At 31.9% G+C, this 21,693-nt stretch overlaps 1 protein-coding gene across 11 annotated transcripts in view; it reads left to right on the top strand.

Annotated features, from left to right (window-relative positions):
- The window catches only part of NBEA (neurobeachin), a 668,634-nt gene that overhangs the window by 189,065 nt on the left and 457,876 nt on the right, over window positions 1-21,693 (top strand). For all 11 annotated transcript variants that reach the window (XM_077868099.1, XM_077868094.1, XM_077868093.1 and 8 more), the window contains 5 exons: window positions 1,633-2,649; window positions 4,623-4,840; window positions 8,294-8,447; window positions 16,601-16,781; window positions 19,121-19,251. In XM_077868099.1, the coding sequence (XP_077724225.1) occupies window positions 1,633-2,649; window positions 4,623-4,840; window positions 8,294-8,447; window positions 16,601-16,781; window positions 19,121-19,251 (1,701 nt within the window). The remainder of the gene's footprint in view (window positions 1-1,632; window positions 2,650-4,622; window positions 4,841-8,293; window positions 8,448-16,600; window positions 16,782-19,120; window positions 19,252-21,693) is intronic.

Here is a 21,693-nt window from a genome sequence, read left to right as displayed (position 1 = left end):
ATGGCCATTCCTTTATCCCACCTTTCTCTCTTTTTGTTTTTGGTTATATTTTCTCTGTGTTCATAAACTGTTAGAGCATAAAATATTTTATAAATCATTTAATTGAAATTCCAGGTTTATGAGTTAGGAATTTTAGACCTCGAAGTGACACCACACATATTTATAGCTTAAGTCTAAGCCAATAGCTCTTTTACCTAAAATATACCTTCTAATTCTTAAAAGAATATTTCATGAAATACATTCTGAAATATATGTTTATATACTTTTAAAAAGTAGTCAGAAGTTGCTTTTATTTCCAAGTGAATCATAAGTATTTTAATGGTATTTTTAACAGCATTATCTTTTCTTTTTAGTTCTAAAGAATCTATCTATTTATCTATCTGATCTTGGTAAGGGAAAGTAGTGGGTTAAAATGAAGAGTTATGTACATATTAGATTTTGAGAAATCACGGTTAAGATTTCTCATGTGGTGTCATAGGAAAAGCATGGGTGTCAGACGTTCGGCTTTTACTCCAGTCTATGCCATAATTATGTTTTGTGACTTTAGGAACTTCATTTAGTCTTTTTGTACAGAGGTTAGAAAAATGTTTTTTTTTAAATGTTTTTAAGACATTACAGATAGTAAATATCTTAGGTTTGGGGGGCTATATAGCCTCTGAAGCTACTGTTTAACCCTGCCATGTAGTGTGAAAATAGCCATAGGCAGTATGTAAAAAATTAAACATGGCTGTGTTCTCATAAAACTTTACTAAAACAAGTGATAAGCAGATTTGGTTCATGGGCTACAGTTTGTCAGCCCCCACTTTTGAGACTTGATTTCCTCTTCTGTAAATTAAAGGAGTTTTGGATCAAGATAATCTCCAAAGAAAGATCCCTCTTAACCTAAAATATTGTTATCATTTAAGTGTAAGTTAATATAATATGTGCCTATAAGGAAAGATTTTTATTACTATTAAAACTTATATTTTACAACATAATTGGCACCTTTTATCATTATATTAACAAATTTTAAAATAGTATTTTCTAAGTAAAAACACTGCATTTTTTGAAAAAAATATTCTTAACTATTCTTATTTTTTATTCTTTAAAGTAATTGGTTACTTATAAAGTAACCTATTAAAGTAGCCTATATAAAGATAAAATTGTGATGTTATAACAATTTAAAAATGCATATATTTATAGATATATGTTATTTTTAAAAAATCTTAGTTGTTGGTAGTAGGCACACATGTGAGTAGATGGCGAAAACTGATATAGCAATAGTAATTTGGATATTATGTATTATTAGCCAATTTTCTGTGGTAGCTGAAGTCAAATATGCAGGACTTCAACTGGCATATTAGGTTAGAGTAACATTGAAATACTTAATCTGAGAGAAAAGCTTAATGTACTTAAAATTTAATGTTTCTAGTTTACTTGACTGTGTTTTGGGACAAGTTATATAATAAATCATATCTAACTTTTTTGATAATTATCTCCAATTATTTAGTGAAACTTATCTTAATATGTGCTACATTTGAAATCTTAAATTTTTTTGACTTCAGTTTTACTATTACACAGAACTTTATTTGGATTTTCTTCTTTTCAGTATGTTTATAAAATGCCTTAATGTTTTCTTTGCTTATTCCTAAGGTCACTTATGAAGCACATAAGGAATACCTAGCAAAAATGTATGAAGAATATCAGAGACAGGAGGAGGAAAACATTAAAAAGGGAAAAAAAGGGAATGTGAGCACCATCTCTGGTCTTTCATCACAGACTACAGGAGCAAAAGGTGGATTGGAAATTCGAGAGATAGAAGACCTTTCACAAAGCCAGAGCCCAGAAAGTGAGACAGATTACCCTGTCAGCACAGATACTAGAGACTTGCTCATGTCAACAAAAGTGTCAGATGATATTCTTGGAAATTCAGACAGACCGGGAAGTGGTGTACATGTGGAAGTACATGATCTTCTAGTTGATATAAAAGCAGAAAAAGTAGAAGCAACAGAAGTAAAACTTGATGATATGGATTTATCACCAGAGACTTTAGTAGGTGGAGAAAATGGTGCCCTTGTGGAGGTGGAATCTTTGTTGGACAATGTATATAGTGCTGCTGTTGAGAAACTCCAGAACAATGTACACGGAAGTGTTGGTATCATTAAAAAAAATGAAGAAAAGGATAATGGTCCATTGATAACATTAGCAGATGAGAAAGATGAACTTCCTAATAGTAGTACATCATTTCTCTTTGATAAAATACCCAAGCAGGAGGAGAAACTTCTTCCTGAACTTTCTAGCAATCATATTATTCCAAATATCCAGGACACACAAGTACATCTTGGTGTTAATGATGATCTTGGATTACTTGCTCACATGACCAGTAGTGTAGACTTAGGCTGTGCCTCAAGTATAATAGAAGAAAAAGAATTCAAAATCCATACAACTTCAGATGGAATGAGCAGTATTTCTGAAAGAGACTTAGCATCATCCTCTAAAGGGTTAGAGTATGCTGAAATGACTGCTACAACTCTGGAAACTGAGTCATCTGGAAGCAAAACTGTGCCAAATATTGATGCAGGAAGTATAATTTCAGATACTGAGAGATCTGACGATGGCAAAGAATCAGGAAAGGAAATTCGAAAAATCCAGACCACTGCTACAACACAAGTGAGTTGTCCTACATGAGTTCTAAAAATGAATTCAACAGATACTGAGTTGTTAGCACTACAGCAGAAAGAGTAATTTCTACCAGTTACACCATGTTTATACTTAATTATGGTATTATAGTGATTATAGAATCAAATAATGTGGTAGTATACATAAAAGACATTTCAAATATCTGAATTGTATTTCCAACTCTGCCACATTTTGTCTGTGTAACTTTGTTGAACCTCTCTGGGCCTGAATTTCCTTATACAATACAAGAGGTTATACTAGATGAAAATAGGACCTTTAAGGGCTCTTTACCCATTTTAATAGCTTGTGACTCTTTGTCTAAATTTGTACATTTTGTACTCAAGAGCTTTATTCTGAATAATTGATTAATTTTAACCTTTTAAGCTTCAGGCCCAACCTTGTTCTGTGGATTATAGGAAAGAGGACTTGGAACCCAGATTGAACTGATAAATGAAGTGAAGGGGAAGGGGAAGGGGAAGGGGAAGGGAAAGAGGAACTGTTATTTATCAAGTGCCTACTATGTTCCAGGCACTGTGCTATATGTTTTCAGATTTAATCCTCACAACCACCCTGTGAGGTAGGTAATATGGCTGAGAACATTAGAAATGAGAATTTTCTTTACAATTACATGGGTAGGAATCTGTTATGAGAAAATTAAGGATTCTTAGGCCTGGCGGTAAGGAAACGTTAGTGCTGCAGTTCTGGCCTCGCCAGAATAAAGCTAAAAAGAGATGTTGTTTTCTGATACAAATTTTTATTATGGAGCTATCAATTTTAAGACTACTTACTTATTTTGTAGGCTAAATTACCTGATGGTTAAGACTTGAAAAATACTTTTATCCTTAATGATTCAGTTTTTTTGGTTGTTCTCTGGGTTTTCCACTCACTTTTCAATGTCAACAAAGATAAAATTAACATGTTTCCATTACAGTGATGTTATCAAGAGTAAACCATACCTTTCTAGTGTCTTTGTACTCTAATAACTATTAATAATGTATTCTGTGTGTGGAAAATAAAAACACAAACAAAAAATATAAAAATGTATTTTGTGTGTGGCAAGGGTATTTTTTTTTCTCTATTAACTACCAGTTTCCATTTTTGTGGCAATTGTGCCATAGAAGGGAGTAGAGATAGTGAGTCAGGTAAAGACCTAAAAGAAATAAAAGCATGGTGCATTATTTATTGAACAAAATAATCACTGTGCTTGCCTGGTTTTCACTCAGAGTTTGTAGGCATTTTTTCTGGTTTTCTAACTTATCAAATAAATGTACTATTTTTCTTTCTTTTTTAAAAAATATTTATTATTATATTTATTTATTAATATTTATTTATTCATGAGAGACACAGAGAGACAGAGAGACAGGGAGAGGGTGAAGCAGGCTGCATGCAGGGAGCCTGATACAGGACTAGATCCTAGGACCCCCAGGATCACGCCCTGAGCCAAACGCAGATGCTTAACCACTGAGCCACCTAGGCGTCCCATGAATGTACTATTTTTCTAAATTGAAGTATTGTGAGTGAAATAGACTTTTGAGTTAACTTGAATCTGTTCAAGTAATATTTTTTAATCTTGTGTTTCCAGTTATAGTTAATGACATATACCTATTACTTCAATTTAAGTTATATGTTCATTTTCCTAAGGAAGAAATGTGGTCTAAAATGAAGACTATAAACAGGAGTAAAGAGGACTAGGTTTTCAATGTGAACTTTGGTGTTAGACCTGAGGTGTTTGATTACCTTGCTTAGTTTTTGGAATAGCAAAATAAAAGTAGTTACAGTAGCCTCTACAGCTCAAAATGGTTACTGTTCAGGGAATCCTCTGATGATTAATATATGTAGAATATATTCACCTATCAAAGTCATATGCAAAAGCTTTACTCCCTCACTTGACATGCATGCTGTTTTCCTTTTGAAATGAACTATTTCTTTTGCAGTCTGCAAAAGTTCACCTTTTCTTTCTCTAGGCTGTTCAGGGTCGGTCTATTACACAGCAAGACAGAGATCTCCGTGTGGATTTAGGATTTCGAGGGATGCCAATGACTGAGGAACAGCGACGTCAGTTCAGCCCCGGCCCACGCACTACAATGTTCCGTATTCCTGAGTTTAAATGGTCTCCAATGCACCAGCGACTTCTCACCGATTTACTATTTGCATTAGAAACAGATGTACATGTTTGGAGGAGGTAGAAATATTTCTTTTCTTAAATAAGGCAATTTCCACTTAAAATTAGTATTTTAAATTAGTGGCATCAGTTGATCCATAGGGAATTATATCATTGAATAATCTCACAAATTTATTAAAAATAATCCAACATTGAATTTTTATATAGAAACATGAATACTTTTGCAAAGGTTATAGGTCTAAGGCTCAAAACAAAAGTTATTTATTTATTTATTTATTTTTTTAAATTTTTATTTATTTATGATAGTCACAGAGAGAGAGAGAGAGAGGCAGAGACATAGGCAGAGGGAGAAGCAGGCTCCATGCACCAGCAGCCCGACGTGGGATTCGATTCTGGGTCTCCAGGATCGCGCCCTGGGCCAAAGGCAGGCGCCAAACCGCTGCGCCACCCAGGGATCCCTCAAAACAAAAGTTATTAAAGAACTTAGGCTTAAGACAATTAAAAAGCAAAATTTTGAAGTCTGGTATTGCCTATTCTATATGTAAAAAAGATTTAACAACAATAAAAAGGTTCATTTTTGGTTCAAAGCTGTTTCCACATTTTTATTCTTTTTCTGTTAAAGTTAATACTGTATATTAAATATATTCTTGGTAATAAGATTATAACATATAGTATTAAAATAAAATTTAAAATCACCTTATGACATCTATTTTTAGAGCCTTTACCCTTAAAGTAGTTAGTAGTTTACATATAATCACTTAAAAAGTCTATATAAATTAAATCATCACTTAAGGAAAACAAAGTCTGCATAAATTAAATCAGTACCTTGCCTCACTTTCAGTTAATTTTCTAATAGCAAATATGCAACAAATTAAGCAATTATGAGAATACGTCATTTGTATGTGCATGTACATAAATTAGGAGGTTGATGGCTTTGACAAAGTAATCCCACTGTCATTGACTTAAATAGTCAGTGGCATGGTCTTCTCTGGACTCAAGGAAGCTTCGCTGCTTCTCCTACTTTCCTTCTAAGATTCAAGGTGACTGATTCAGCTCCCAGCACGAATTCAACATAGGCTAATTGCTCAAAGTAGAAGGCAGGGACTCTTCTTCCTCCTTCATCCCTTTCTTCGTTCCTCCTCTTCCCCTTTCCCCCTCTCCCTCTTCCTCTTTCTCCTCTTTTCTTCTCCATATTTTCTTCTCCTTTTCTGTCTCTTCCTCTGGTCCTCTACTTTTCCCTTAACTACTCCTTACCCTCCACCTTTCTTCTTTTCTATAAGAAGACCCTCAAAAAATCTCCCCCTTACCTCTAATGTGCCAGCAATTGATCACCAGCAAAAGGGAATGAATGGTATTATGACTGGCCTATGTAGAGCAATACTGGTTAATAACCTAGTTAGCTGAGGTAAAGCTAACTTTTCTATACCTGTTCTAGTTTAACAAGAGAACAAAATCTAGATTGTGTTAGCAGGGAAGAAGAAATAGCTATAATGGAAAACAGTCAATGTCTGCCGTAGAAAGTTTCTACTTCTATTTTATTTCATCAGTTTTGTCCTTAGTCTACTCATATGATGGTAACAATGGTGTTTCCATTGCAAGTGTTATTATATGCTAAATTACCTAGGAATGCTATATAAGGAAACTGGAATACAATGGCATACATTACTGTTAACATGACTATCAATGGAGGTATATAGTGTAACTTACTAATTACAATATTAGTAGTCCCCAAATGAGAGATACTCAACTTTCCTTTCTTTAACATAGGATGGAAACATAATATAAACAAGATACCATGTATGTCTATTCTCTTTCATGAGTTCTCATAAAATTCCCCAAACAATTTTACTTATTTTTTTTAAAGATTTTATTTTTATTTATTTGAGAGATAGAGAAAGCACACAAGTGCATGCACAAGCAGGAAAGGGGGAGAGGAAGAGGAAGACGGAGACTCCCCACTGAGTAGAGAGCCAGCTTGGAGCTCTTTCTCAGGACCCTAAGACCATAATCTGAGCGGAAGGCAGACACTTAACCAACTGAGCCACCCAGGAGCTCCTAATTTAATTTTTTAAAAGGTAGCTCTCTATTAAGGATTGGGCAAACATTTTGACATCTAAAATATCTTAGATGATAGTTTACAGTTGCAAAGAATGAGAATCATTGACTTAAAATTGATCATGCTGAAGATTGAATAGCTACACTAAAGAAGATGACGAGATATCTGGCCTTCCATTCAGTTTCTGATGCTTTGTCTTCAAAGAATTTATCCTTAACCAGTGTTAGACAAGCATGTTCTCTCGTCTTGCCCCCATCATGAGATATGAAAAGAAGCATGACTAATTGTTTCTACTATTAGTAAGATATATCATAAGAAGTGGTGGAAGATCTTTTTCTTATTGTGCATATCATGAACATTACTTTACACACACACACAGAAGAAAGTGGTCACATACCCTCTAGTGAACTAATGCTGAGTTCTTAGAGTGAATGACACCTCAGTTGGTTTCACTGTCTTCTTGACTGGACCTATCACAAACATTGGTTAATTGGTCCTACTTCCAGCATTGGAGTAGCCACTGCGTACCAGATACCATTGAATTGGTGTAAAAAAGGATGATGAGTTTTTGTTTCAGTCTTTCATAAAGTTGAACCTTTTGGTTTACAGAAGTAGCTGTTGGCATCAGTATGGAAACCAACTGGCAGCTTTCCTTGTTGAGCACTTTGATGTGTGGACAACAATTTCATGTCTACAGCTATTTGTGGATTGTTGGAGAAACAGTGAAACTTCAAAATTGAAAAACAGACCAAACTTGAGAAATTAAAATTGAACAAAAAAAAATGCAGCTAATTATGGAGTAATCTCTTTTTCCCCATTAGAAAACAGTTTATATTCTTGGCAGACATCAAACTAAAGCAGTGTATTTTTCTGGGTATCTAAGTTTTGTATGTAAAAGTTGTACTGCTGACCTTGAAGGTCTTTTTTCCGTTTTTTATTCAATAAGTCCTTGAATTTTCACTTATTTATTAGATTTCCCTATCATGTCCCTTCTGTGACTAGCAGTATACATTTTCAATACAGCTGGTTTCAGGTGGGGCTGCAACCTGGTGAAGAACAGAAACTGCCTGAAAGGTACACTTAAGAGTTAACTATCCAATTGTTCTAGATTACATGAGGATGGTAAATAAGGAAAACTTATTGCAACACAAAAATAACCAGCTTTTGTGAAAATAAACTTTTTAAACTAAATTCATTGACCTAATAATTTGTCTTTGAATCCAGTTAATGCACTGTATTCTGAAGGCAGAAACCCAGATATGACTTAATATACTTGGATTCAAAGAAAGCCTGCAAGGATAAATGTTGAGTTTTTGGTAATATATCTCAATTGTAAATTATTTTCTAATAATTTGATTTTAAATTGTCCTAGCTCTTCAATATTTTTTACTTTATAAACATTAAAAAGTTAACTATTTGAGCTAAGAAAATGTTCGTGTTTTGTTTTTCTGTTTTAGCCACTCCACAAAGTCTGTAATGGATTTTGTCAATAGCAATGAAAATATTATTTTTGTACATAACACAATTCACCTCATTTCCCAAATGGTAGACAACATCATTATTGCTTGTGGAGGAATTTTACCTTTGCTCTCTGCTGCTACATCACCAACTGTAAGTACTTTGCTTCCATCTAGTGGTGTATTTTATAATTACCTGACTAGAGCGTGTCAGCAGTGTTCTCTGCTGTAGACAGATTTTAACCAGACATGTTCACCTTAGGCCACTTTTCCCCTTTTCTTTTTGTCAGTGTTGGATTTCAACTATGTGTGTTTATGAAAATATTTCTCTGGTGATTTTGATGAATACTGTTGAAGGATAGCCAAAGCTTTAAGTAACTTAACTTTATTCTCTATATATTGTCTATTTCCTCAAATATATAGTAAAGTTTTTATTCTGTAACCCTTGAAATTCTAAATTCAAGTGCATGGTTATTGTGTAAGTAAAGTTTTACATCTAAATTTAGAAGAAAATAGAGATGCCAAACCTCATGTGAATTGCTTGAAATATTCTAAACTTAATACTATTATAAACTATGTATGGGAGTTTTACATTCCTGTTCTCTGAGATTTAATCTTGAAACCAACATTTTGCTTCCAAAAGGGTTCCAAATTAATGAATTCTTTATTAAAACTTAGGTACCTCAGTTAGAAAAAAATATAAAATACCATTTTTATGATATCTAAAAAATTTCATAATCCTTAAAAACATCAAAAACCTTTTTATAGACATATGGACTGTAATTGCATTTGCATCTGACTTTTACTAGGTAAACATTTAAAAAATACAGCTATTTTTCTAGATAAAACATTGAAATATATTAATAAGTTTAAGAGGAATTTAATGTTAATTAAATGTTTAAAATGTAATAGGTCAATATTAACTTTCTTTTTTGGTTGTAATATTTAAAAATCTCTGACTTCTGTATGAAAAAAAACAAAGACTTCATAGCTGCTTACTCGGATAGGACAGAATGTAGAACTCTGCTTTGCATATTGTCTGTGTTCCTGCTACCATATTGGAAACTAACTCATGAACCCAAAAAATATATTCTCTTCACAGAGCAATCGGCTTTTTTGTTAAGGTGACTTTCACTTGGTGCAACAGTGTTTCCAAATTAGTCCCTGGTTTTAGTGCACTATTAATTAGGTTTTCTTACATGATTCCTTTTCTCACTATAGTTTTGTCAATGCCATCACCCCCAAAGCAGCATTGAAACTTAAATATTGTCAGCAAAAGATTGTATGCCTGACATCTCTCCCCCCTCACAGGCATATATATCTGATTTCATGCATGAATTTATTCAAGAAATTGGCAAAGGCAAGCAGGCTAGTTCAAGAGGGAGAGAAGCAAACAGGTTATCATTATTAGGGCCTTAACAAAATGAGCAGCTAAGCAAGGAAATGGAAACAGGAAGAAACATAGTTGACGCCATGTGAGGAATGTAGATATCCTGTGAGATTAATCCTATCCCTTTTCTTTAATCTCTGATTTTTCCTGGTGATTTACACCAAATTTAGATGAATCAAAAGTTTGTTATGATTTTCAAAATTCATTCTGATATTGAAACAGGGAGGGATTTTCCCCCTTCATTAAAAACTGAATAAATTAATATTTTCTTCTGACTTTTTCTTCATTATATAAATATTTTAATGTTTTCTAAATAACCATTTATCATCAAGAAATTTTAAATTCTTCTGACTTTTTCTTCATTATATAAATATTTTAATGTTTTCTAAATAACCATTTATCATCAAGAAATTTTAAAGGATTATATTGAAATTCATTTTATAGTATTGTTTTAAAATTTTGTGCACTGGAAATGATCTCTATATAAAATTAGAAGTAGGTATTGAAATTTCTATAGGCTTGAAATATTCATATTACTAAATAGTTTTCCAAATTTTAAAGCCAAAAACATCTCCATCAAGATAGAGAAAATAGGAAATTAGTGAAATAAATTGTCATTAAATTTTATGATTCATATACTGTTTCACTGCCCAAATTTGTTTATTTTGTATTTTATAATGAATATGTAATAAAGATACATTTTGAAGTTTGACTTCCAAAATTATTACCTTTGCAGTTTGAACCACTATATTTTGCAGGATTGCCTAGAATATTCTTTAACAGACTAGGGGATTCATTCAGTTGTAGAAATTTTTCTTCATTATCTATTTTTCTAGATTTCTGTCATTTTGGTTCATTAACTGATTGTACCTATGCCTGGTTCTACAACGTAACTGATTTTGTGTTCTTTGAACAAATGCTTCCTTAAAAGAAACATCCAGAACCTTTTGTCCCACTCATTGGTTCTGACTGAGTATTGTTTTCTCTTACTTGATTATGTAATATTCCTGCTAAAAATTGTAGCACAGTAAAGGGAGAATGTTGGGAAAGAGGAGATTGAATAAAGAAGAAAATTATAACTAAATATATGTAGAGCTTTTATGGCTTACATATAACATGTAAAAATCCAAAAGTGAAATAGCAAACATTGACAGTATACAGATTAACACAAAGAAACATTGTTATGTAGATGCCATTATAATTTCAATCTTAGATTCATGAAGAAAGAAACATTTGATACTGATATTTGAGAGACCTCATGATTTTGTTTAGGTTTGTGTAGTTTTAAAAATATTTATTCATTAGATGCATAAGTGCATTTAACCAATACATGTGAATAATGATGAATGGCTGTGACTGGCAAACTTTTTCTGTATGGGTCAGATGATGAATATTTTCAGTTTTTTGGGTTATATGGTATCTGTCTCAACTACTCAACTCTGCTCTTATTGTGCAAAAGCAGCCATAGACAGTTACATAAAGAAATGTGTGGGTTTGACTCAATAAAAGTTTATTTATAAAAATAGGCAGTGGGGCAGATTGACTTGTGGGTCATGGTTTACTGACCACTGATTAAGAGCATAATCCTCACAAAGAATACAAATGTCAGAGTATAATGTTTTAATGTGAAAACTATTATTTATTACTGACCATTGAAAATTCAGTGATTAGAGCTAAAGATAAACTCATTATTTCCTATTAGAGAACTTGAATTGACTTACTGAATATTGATTAGAGTTTAATTTTTAGAACAATTTCATTGAACTTTGTGGTTATTATGTTCTCTTAGAAGATATATAACTTTTCATATTCAGCCATACTAATTTTTTTTTAACATTTGACTTGTCTAATGTTGAAATTGTATTTAATTTTGAGAGGGTAAGTAGAATGCTAAGTTTTTGTTTTTTTTTTTTTAATTTTACCAAGGTGAAAAACAACATTAAGAATGTTTATTTTTACTAGCAATGAACCTGTGGACACAGAAATTAAAAATACAATGCCATATGTAATCACTTGATTTGAAATACTTAGTTGTAAATATAACAATAAGTATATGATGTTTTTATTCTGAAAACTACAAAAGACTGGTAGAAGCAATCAAAGATGGTCTAAATAAATGGAGACTGTACCATGTTTATGGGTTGGAGTCTCAACGTAGTAAAGGTAACACTTGTCCCCAAATTGATATTTAGATGTATCACAGTTCCTCATAAAATCCCATCAAAACTTTTTTGTAGTTATAAACACTATTTTTTTTAAATTCACATGGAATAGTTAAAACAATTTCGAAAGAATCGTTATATATTAAACACAGTAATCAAGACTGTTTTGTATCTTAGAGAGACATAGTTCAATGGAACAACAATGAAAACACAGAAATGGACCCCCAGTTAAATGCACACATTTTTTCCCACATAGGCTAAAACAGTTCGTTTGAGGAAAGGTATCCTTTCCAAAGACCAGGGTAATGCTTGGTTTTCTTTGTAGTTCTCCATTGAAAAATATCATGACAATAGGTTCAACTCAGGAATATGTCTTTCCTATTTGTCAGTTTAAATGTGAATTTCAGATAAGTAAGTATGGAAACTTACTCCTTTTCATTAAAAACAAACTTGTTTCCCACCGTCAGTGAGATTCAGACACAATCTTTTTGAAATTAAGATTCAATATAAAGTATATGGATTTTGGCTTAAGATAAATCTGTGTTTTAATCTGGGTTCTATCACTTACTTGTTAGGATATTACCCTCATTTTCTTCATTTATGAAAAGGTGTTAATTATGCTAATCTAACAAGGAGTTTCTGAAAATTAGGATAAATAATGTCTGTAAAAGTTCATTAGATGGAAAAGGCTCTTAATGTTTCCTTCATTTAGTTCCTTTTGAAACAGTTTTTTTTTTCAGAACTGTATTATGATAGGGTAATTTTCCTTATTTATAAAATAATCCTGTCATATTCAGAATTCTAAAATAAGGTATTTGAGACAAATTTATTTATAATGGGAGATTTTTTGGTGGCAAAAGACTTAAAACTCTTTTTGTCTGCTATCGCTTTGGGATTGGTGGTCTATTTTCTGCCTTGGGATCTTACATGAATGTACTAATTCCCACTAAATATGAAAAGTTGAACGTTTAGATTAATCTTGTAAGTGATAGTTCAGTGGAAACTTTAAGGAAAAAAAAGTATACGTATACAATATTAGTAAACACCTTGAACTTAATTAAAGAAGCAGGACTTTTGGGGATTTTAGTTTTGCCCTGATTATTTATAAAGTCCTATGAGCATAGAATATAAATTATAAAGATAGTTTTAAGTCTATAAATTAGACCAGCAGTTTTAACTTCAGGGCCCAGGGAAAATTTTAAACTTCTTAGTACATAGTTTGACCAGTCTTTGTTTTGGGAAAGAGGCATTACTTTTATTGTTGATGTTGGATTTTTAGAGTTAGTGTTTCTGTGACTAGTCAGTTGAACCTTCTCTTTCATTCTCTATACATTGTACAAGTTGGTCATGAATGAAAAGAAGTTGTAGAAAAAATGAAGAGAAGCAAAGAACATAGATCAACTACAAGTTGCATAATCACTTTGTGATTTTAAGTTGATCATTTTGGTCAACCATCCAGAACACTGAATGTTTAGAATTTAATTCTGTGTCATGTATAGTTTCATTTTCTCTGTCAAGGAAAATTATAGTGACTAATATTTCTGGCTTTCCTCATAGTTTCATAGTCATGAAAGGAGAGCAAATATTATCTGTCAAAAAATGATAAGGCCTTAAATTTAGTTTATATTTCCTTGCCATTATCAGAATGTTTAGCTAATAGATTTGGAAAAATTACTAATTTTTCTTTTGTTTATCTCATAATACTGATCAATATCTAGTATTCTCAGCAGTCTTTTATGTGTTTTCCTATACAGTGTACCATGAAAATGGTGTTTTTTTGAAATTTATGCTCACATGTATTTGTGGTAAAAAATCAGAGAATAGGAACAGTTGATGACTTTTATTGTGATACTTAGTTCTAGCCAAAATTTTGAATATATTGAATATAATTCTTAGTTAAGACTCTGAAATTTAGTGTAATATCTATGTAATTTATCTATGTAATTAACTTAGTTGACATGCAGGCCTCATTAGTGTATCAATAAGTTTTTTTCTAGCAAAAGGGAAAGTGATTCTTAAGTTATAATCACTACAGAATTTCATTCTTTGACACCTGGGGATATTGATCTATAGGAAGGGCTCCATGTGTTTTAGAAAACAAGTTATAACATTCCTTAATAAAAATTCTAGAAGGTTGGTATAAATAGTGTATTTCCTTAAGTCATCTCTGCCTAAACCAATACTGAGTTAAGACTTTTACAGAGACATCATATTAGCTTATTTATTAAAATGCTTCCTTAGGCATCTGCCAGGAAAATATATTTATTTTATAAAATAGAATATGCATAATTTCTAGTATATGAACTATGTATAATATATATTATTGGCAGAGTTACTCTAATGAAAAAAATAAACATTAGTTTAAATATTTAATGTTAATCATATGTAATTTATAAAAGGAATATTTTTTCTAAGAACTTTAATAAAACAATAAAATATAATTTTAAAATATATTATTTTATCTTTCAATTTTACATTGTATTTTCATTTAATTTTAATAATTTCCTTTTCTTGTACTTTTTGATCTGTTGTCTGTTTTGTCTAATGCATGTCCAGGGTTCTAAGGTTAGTATTACCTCAGTAATTTTCAGGTCTTCAGTTTTAAGCTTTATTTTTACTTTTTATGAAATTTTTGACTTGGTTATGTTTTGAGTTCCCATACCATCTTTAACGTTACACATATCTTTGGTATATTTAAAATACTCATTAAAAGGATTTTTTTCTCAATGCATTGATGAAATCATATTATTCACAATAACCTTTAGGCTAAACTATTATAAAATGAAAACATATTTCAGTCATATGTTCAATCAAATGTTAATTGGTTCTAATGAAAGGAAATTGGATGGGATATATGTTATTTTAAGATTTAATAATAATCATATGTGAGTGATCTTTATTGTTAAACTTATGTTACAATGTTTATATAACATTTCATCAAAATTATAAATTACTTTTATATGGAATTAATTAAGAGCTCCCTTTTTGGTTCTTTGTGTTAAGAATGCTTTATTATTTCAAAGTTTTATTTTGTTTAGTCAAAAATAACAGTTTGGCAAGTTACATGGATGATTAATAATCTGTTTATAATTTCTGTATGTAATTTAGCCATTTAAAAATGAAAGCATATTTTGGAGGTTAGGCCTGGTAGACCATAAAAGGCATGAAAATAAGACCATTAACTAATAAAATGACTAGTAATAAATACATCTTATAATTTGAATAATTTATAATGGTGAATTTCTTTGAGAATGTATCTATAGATATTTTAAAATTCTAATATTTTTGAAAATTAATTTAGAATATTTGATAGATCTAAACAATGGCCAGATTTTCCATTCCATTATGAGATGCTTACACTGAGATTTAAAAGAGGTCTTCTGTAAAAATTTTTTCTTTTTAATATACTATTGTGCTGTGATCACATTTTTAATTCATGCTATGAAGTAATGTTATATATCAGTAAAGTGCTAGGAACTTGCATTTAAGAAATCCAAGAGATGAATTAATTATTTCTTTAGGCCACAGACTAAGTTGGCATAATGTAAATCAACAATCGAAAACAAAGTTCTGTTTTCAAGCTCATTTTAGAGAGAATGGTTTTAACACAATTTTGCTGTTAAATGGAAGGAAGAAAAGTTGTTACATTTTATACTCCATTTAGAATCGAGTTTAGTTATATGGTGCTTGCAGTAGTCACCTATCATTTTTATTACCCATCTTGTGCTCAAAAAGTGTTTAAAAGGTGGGGGTTTTTTTCTTCAATTAGTGCTTCCTGCTGACATTTCCATTTTAATGTGAGTAGGAATATATTTAGGTTAAATGATGTACATCAACAATATCAAAATGGAACACTAATTAGGAGTAGATACCTGTAATATATGCTTACCTTGTAGTTGAATTTATCATTTGGTGAAGAAGTAAGGTTAATATGGCTAGTGTGCCCATTTTCAGAAAATGTAAGCAGTAGTATTTTTTTTACTCATTATAGACAGAGAGAGAGAGAGACAGAGAGAGAGAGAGACAGAGAGTGGAGACATAGGCAGAGGGAGAAGCAGGGTCCATGCAGGAGCCCGACGTGGGACTCGATCCTGGGTCTCCAGGATCACACTTCTCATTGCTAGTGTCTTATAGATCACAAGTTAATGTCTGCAGAGGAATTAATGGTCTTCTTGATTATTTTTACCCTAGATTTTTATTTTATATATGAGATTCCTAGTAGCTTAGTTTATTCTGAAATGGGTAAGAAATTATCGTGTGTTCTCATCTGATAGTCATCTCATTTTGATGCCAATTGGAAGTGCCATGTATCTTTACTATTACTCGTCATGCATTTATACTAAAGAAAAAGTAAAGCATCTCTCTTAGTAAAGAAGAGTGAAGATTTTAGGAAAGTAACAATTTTATATCTTTGTTAATAAAATAAGACAAAAGTAGCATAATATAGATGTGTAATTATTCCTAAGTATCTTTGTGATATGATCTTAAGTTCGAAATATGTTTTTACAAGTGATGACATTTATTTTTAACCTTCATTTTAAAATAGATTTTTTCTTTTTTCAAGGATAATTCATAGGTAAACTAATTAAATTTGACAACCAGCTCTTTGATATGTAGAGTTAGTTTCTAATTTATGATTTATTTTGTTTAGAAAATATACTAAGTATGCTGAACTACTATTTACCTGTAGTATGTATGTATATGTATTATATTTCCACATTTTAAACAAGGCTTAACTCTTCTATTTTCTTAAAGACGGAATTGGAAAATATTGAAGTGACACAAGGCATGTCAGCTGAGACAGCAGTAACTTTCCTCAGCCGATTGATGGCTATGGTTGATGTACTTGTATTTGCCAGCTCTCTAAATTTTAGTGAGATTGAAGCTGAAAAAAACATGTCTTCTGGAGGTTTAATGAGACAGTGCCTAAGGCTAGGTAAGTCTGTTAAGAATAATGGTACATGTTAAATAATAACCTACAGATCAGTCTTTTGATGCTCTGTAGTATGTATTGATGATACAAGTTAATAATTATGTTGTATAGAGATAACCTTGTAATTCTTGAGAACTACTAAATTAAAAAATTATGGTATCTTCACTTTAGAGATTTCAAGAAGTTGATCATCTTTAATGGGTTATAAATTTGAAATGAAGTAAAATATGTTTTGAATTGTTTTAAAATCAATAGTGCTATAACATTTTTCATTGACATGATCTTAATGTCAATCTATTTAGGATTCCTTTTTTGGTAAACTAATATAGAATATAGTTGTCGTGACTCACAAATATGTCGGAAGGCCAGTTACATAATTTTTATGCACAGAATGCCAAAGGATAAAACTGACTATTCCAATGTCACTATTTCTCAGAGTAAGCAGTTAACACTAATAAACATACCTATATGTTTATTTACTCTTCAGTGTGGCAAAGAAAAGTTAGCACTAAAAACGCTTTGGTCAATTTAGTCCATCTCTTTACATCTATCCTTACACATCTTAACTTTTTTAAAGGGGAAATTTACTTATACTGCTTAGACTTTATAAGGGCCCAGAAAACAATTGTTTTTATACTTGCCTGAGTATGAGTAGGACACAGGAAAGTAAGGCATTACAAATAGGAAGGAAGTTCCTGATGTGTACTCTTTTTAACCATAATTTTAAAAATTATATAAAAATCTACAGGTGTATAGTTTCAGGGGATAAATTGTTTTGATCCAAGGTAGGAATAATAGCTTGGTTTAAGAATGATGGAATAAAACCTACTTTTTTTCTTTGTATTTTTTAAAGATGGGCAAGTTAGGTGGAATCATTCCATCATCATTCTAATGTAAAGATTGACCACACTGAGCTGTTTCTGACTACTGATAGGTGTAGTATAATTTACTGTGGGCACTATGGACATATCCAGTGACATTTAACAATAGCTGACAGAGTGAACTTTGTGAAACAGAGAAATTTTTTAAATACCTCAGTATCTTAAAACCAGCATTTATTGGACTCCTGAGTGGCTCAGTGGTTGAGCATCGGCTCAGATCGTGATCCTGGGTCCTGGGATTGAGTTTCTTGTCGGGCTCCCTGCAGGGAGCCTGCTTCTCCCTCTGCCTATGTCTCTGACACTCTCTCTCTCTCTCTCTCTCTCTCTCTCTGTGTCTCTTATGAATAAATAAAATCTTAAAGATCCCAGAACTCCGGGATCATGCCCTGAGCCGACAGTCAACCACTGAGCCACTGAGGCGTCCCATAAATAAAATCTTTAAAACAAAACCAAACCAGCATTTATTTGGTTATTCTGAGCTTTTATTTCTGAATATATTTCAAAGCTGTACTGTTAATTTCATTTTTATCCTAGTATTTCCTAGCCGATTTGTTTTTTTGTCATCTCCAGAAGTTTTAGGAGTGAATAATAATGAAGCAAACAATTTATGTATCAATATGTGTTGTCTACTGTTCTAAGCACTTTATAAATGTATTAATTAATCCTTAGAGCAGTCCTCGAAGGGAGTTAAACTATGTTTATATTCATTTTACTTATGGGGAAGCTGAGGCACACATAGTTTAAGCAGCTGGCCCAAGATCACACAGCCAGTAAAATTCAGGCGATCAGATTCTAGAACCTGTACTGTTTATTACTGCATGACTTCTTAAAATAATAAGTGAAAAGCTTGTGCATATTAAATGCTTATTGACAAGGCTGTAGACTTTCCCACCACACAGAAAGGTGGATATTGGGTTGTGAGACTCCCTGCATTGAGGTGCTCTGTTACTTCCTGAAATGGGGAGCTATGCTCAGTATAGTCACCAGGTAGTCCTATTACTGAAGAAGTCTTGTCAATAAAAAACTTTATCAAATATGAATATTAAGTTCAAAAAAATTTTATTGATCTGTGAAATTCAGAATTTTAAACAATGGAGGGGGATAGAATAAGGAAGGGATATATTGGGAATTTCAGTAATAATTCTCTTCCTGCAGTAGGTTGGTGGTATATGGGTATGTTGTTTTTATTTTTTAACTATGCATATATTTTATATGTACTTTTCATTACTGTATTTCATAATATTTAAAAATATTTGATTTTAGGAATAATGAATGGAGAAAGGGGAAAGAAAGAAAAAACCACTTTTTCAACATGTCAATCAAGAATTTATATTAATAATCTGCTTTTGGTTTTTATTTTTTATTTTTTTAATTTTAATTTTTATTTATTTACTTGTTTACTTATTTACTTATTTATTTATTTATTTATTTATTTATTTATTGCTTTTGTTTTTTAAATAGTTTGTTGTGTTGCTGTGAGAAACTGTTTAGAATGTCGGCAGAGGCAGAGAGACAGGGGGAGCAAATCTTCCCATGGCAGCAGTAAACCTCAGGAAGCTCCCCAAAGTGTGACCGCCACAGCAGCTTCAAAGGTAATTAAACATTTTCTGTGTTAAATATAATGTACCTTAAATTTTTGGTTTTGAGTATGGGAAAAAAGTGACATGGTATTGCGTAATGAAAGAGCCAAGATCTGGAAATCATACAGCTGTAGTCTTTGATGCTGGCTTTTCTTCTGCATTATTGTGTTACTAAGATTATCTAACTTCTCTGAGACTTGCTATTAAGCGAAGATTCTAATATCTACTTCATAGAATTTTTATAAGGATATCAGTACACATAGCTCCTTTAAGTTCTTTGTTATTGCTATTTTTTCCTAGTTAACATATTTTCACGGAGCTCAATATATGAATAATGCCCTTTTTAAATGGTTGTTTTTGATGACAGGTATCAACATAATATGAAATATATATATATATTGATTACCCAGGAAATGAATGAATAGTGTATTATGGGAATATACCAATAATTCTCATTCTAAATTAGCTCTTTTTCATATGTTTAACTGCCCTGTGCATCACCTCCAAACTTTTATTAACATGACCTCTAAGATCCTACATGACTAACCCTTGCTTCTTCAGCTGCAGCTTGCATCCCCTTATCCTCTTGCTTTTGCCTTTTTAGTCACATGATAGACTTTATTTTGTTCATCAGAAAATCTTTTTTTTCTTTTCCTGCCTTCAGACTTTATCATAGGTTTCCTTTACATGAAGCATCCATCCTTACTTTTCATCCACTTAAAATCCATTCAACTCTTGGCTTTAGCTTAAGTGCTCCTCTTTGGGAAAAATGTTTTCAGATACCCGAACTGCCATCCCAGTCTAGGGTAGTTTCCTCTATTTTATATTTTCATAAAACCCTGTTATGTCTCTTATCACCCACCACACTTGAAGGCAGATATTTGCTATTGACAAACTTTTTTTCTGCTCAATAAGCGAAGACATGAAATAGAAGTTTAATTCATTTTAATAGTTCTATGGCTTCAAACTTCTGCAACTTTTAAGCAGAACAACCACATATTTAATATATCTGTATTGCAGCCTCTTTTTAACTTGTGTAGAAAATATTTCTAAAATCATTAGATCATATTTTATTGCTAACAAGTCTTCAAAGTGTTCTCCATTGCTTAGAAAATTAATTATGAACACAACGACAAGAATGCCTCATGTTGGGATCCCTGGGTGGCGCAGCGGTTTGGCGCCTGCCTTTGGCCCAGGGCGCGATCCTGGAGACCCGGGATCGAATCCCATGCCGGGCTCCCGGTGGACATGTGGAGCCTGCTTCTCCCTCTGCCTGTGTCTCTGCCTCTCTCTCTCTCTCTCTGTGTGACTATCATAAATAAATAAAAATTAAAAAAAAAGAATGCCTCATGTTATTTGTGTAAGCATAGTAGACCGTATACTTGAGGACATGTCCATATCTTGTACATCTTTGCAATTGCAGAGCATGAATATTTAACACTGGCAGTACTTTGTCAAAAGAGCACTAACTTTAGATTCAAACAGGTCAGCGTTTGTATTCTGGCTCTACCCCGTAACTAGTTTTGTAATCCAAGACAAACTCCTTAGTCTCCTGTGCCTCAGTTTTCCAGTCTTTTAAAATGAATACAAATCTTAATTTACAAGGTGTTTATATAAACTAAATGACAAGCAGTAACGTATTAAAGTTTTTAGTTTCTGACACAGTGAACTTTCAATTTATACTAATTCCCTTCCTTTAACAGGTAGCCACTCAGTTTATACACTCATAAAATGAATAAATAAGTGTTCTTGAGAAATTTGATCTTAAAGGTGTCTGTACTTAATTCACTAGAAAATAGGAAGCTTCTCAAGACTGTCAAGCCAAATATTACTCTGATTGTAGAACATAGAATGAAAAGTCCAATGGGAAGGAGTTTTGTAGTAATTTAATTGAGCTAGTCACTATCTCTCTAGCAAGAATCTTGGCAATGAAAAATGGTTAATAAGCAATGGATATAGAAATATTAGGGAAAAAGTGATAAGAAAACACATATCAAGGAAGATAATCAGTGGACCTGGTTAGTGAGGGTCTTTGTTTTTTTCCATGTGTTTATGAATTTTTTATGTGACTTTAGTAAGTAAACCATAGATAATTTTGATATAATATTAATTTCTGTAGACTTGCCTGGGTAATACATCTTCACTGGGCCTCACTTTCTGTACTTTGTAAAAAGAAACAATAATATAAGCTTTACTCATTAAAAAAGGTCTTTATAAGGATCAAATTCGATTATGGATTTATAAATACTTTATAAAATATAAAATTATATATATAAGAAAAAATATAAATTTCTTCATCTATATGCTTTTCATTTCAGCTGTAAACAATGTGTTATTTTCTTTAAGCATCCTGTGATAAGTAGTATCAGCTTATTATTTAGATTATATAGCAGAGGTCCAGAGAAGTTAAGTATCTCACCTAAGGTCATATAGCTGGTAAGTTGTGGAATTATA

The sequence above is a fragment of the Canis aureus genome, chromosome 24 (genome assembly GCF_053574225.1).
Source record: "Canis aureus isolate CA01 chromosome 24, VMU_Caureus_v.1.0, whole genome shotgun sequence".
Lineage (NCBI taxonomy): Eukaryota > Metazoa > Chordata > Mammalia > Carnivora > Canidae > Canis > Canis aureus.
The sequence above is the reverse complement of the archived record's forward strand: the minus strand, read 5'-3'. Positions and strand labels throughout refer to the sequence as shown.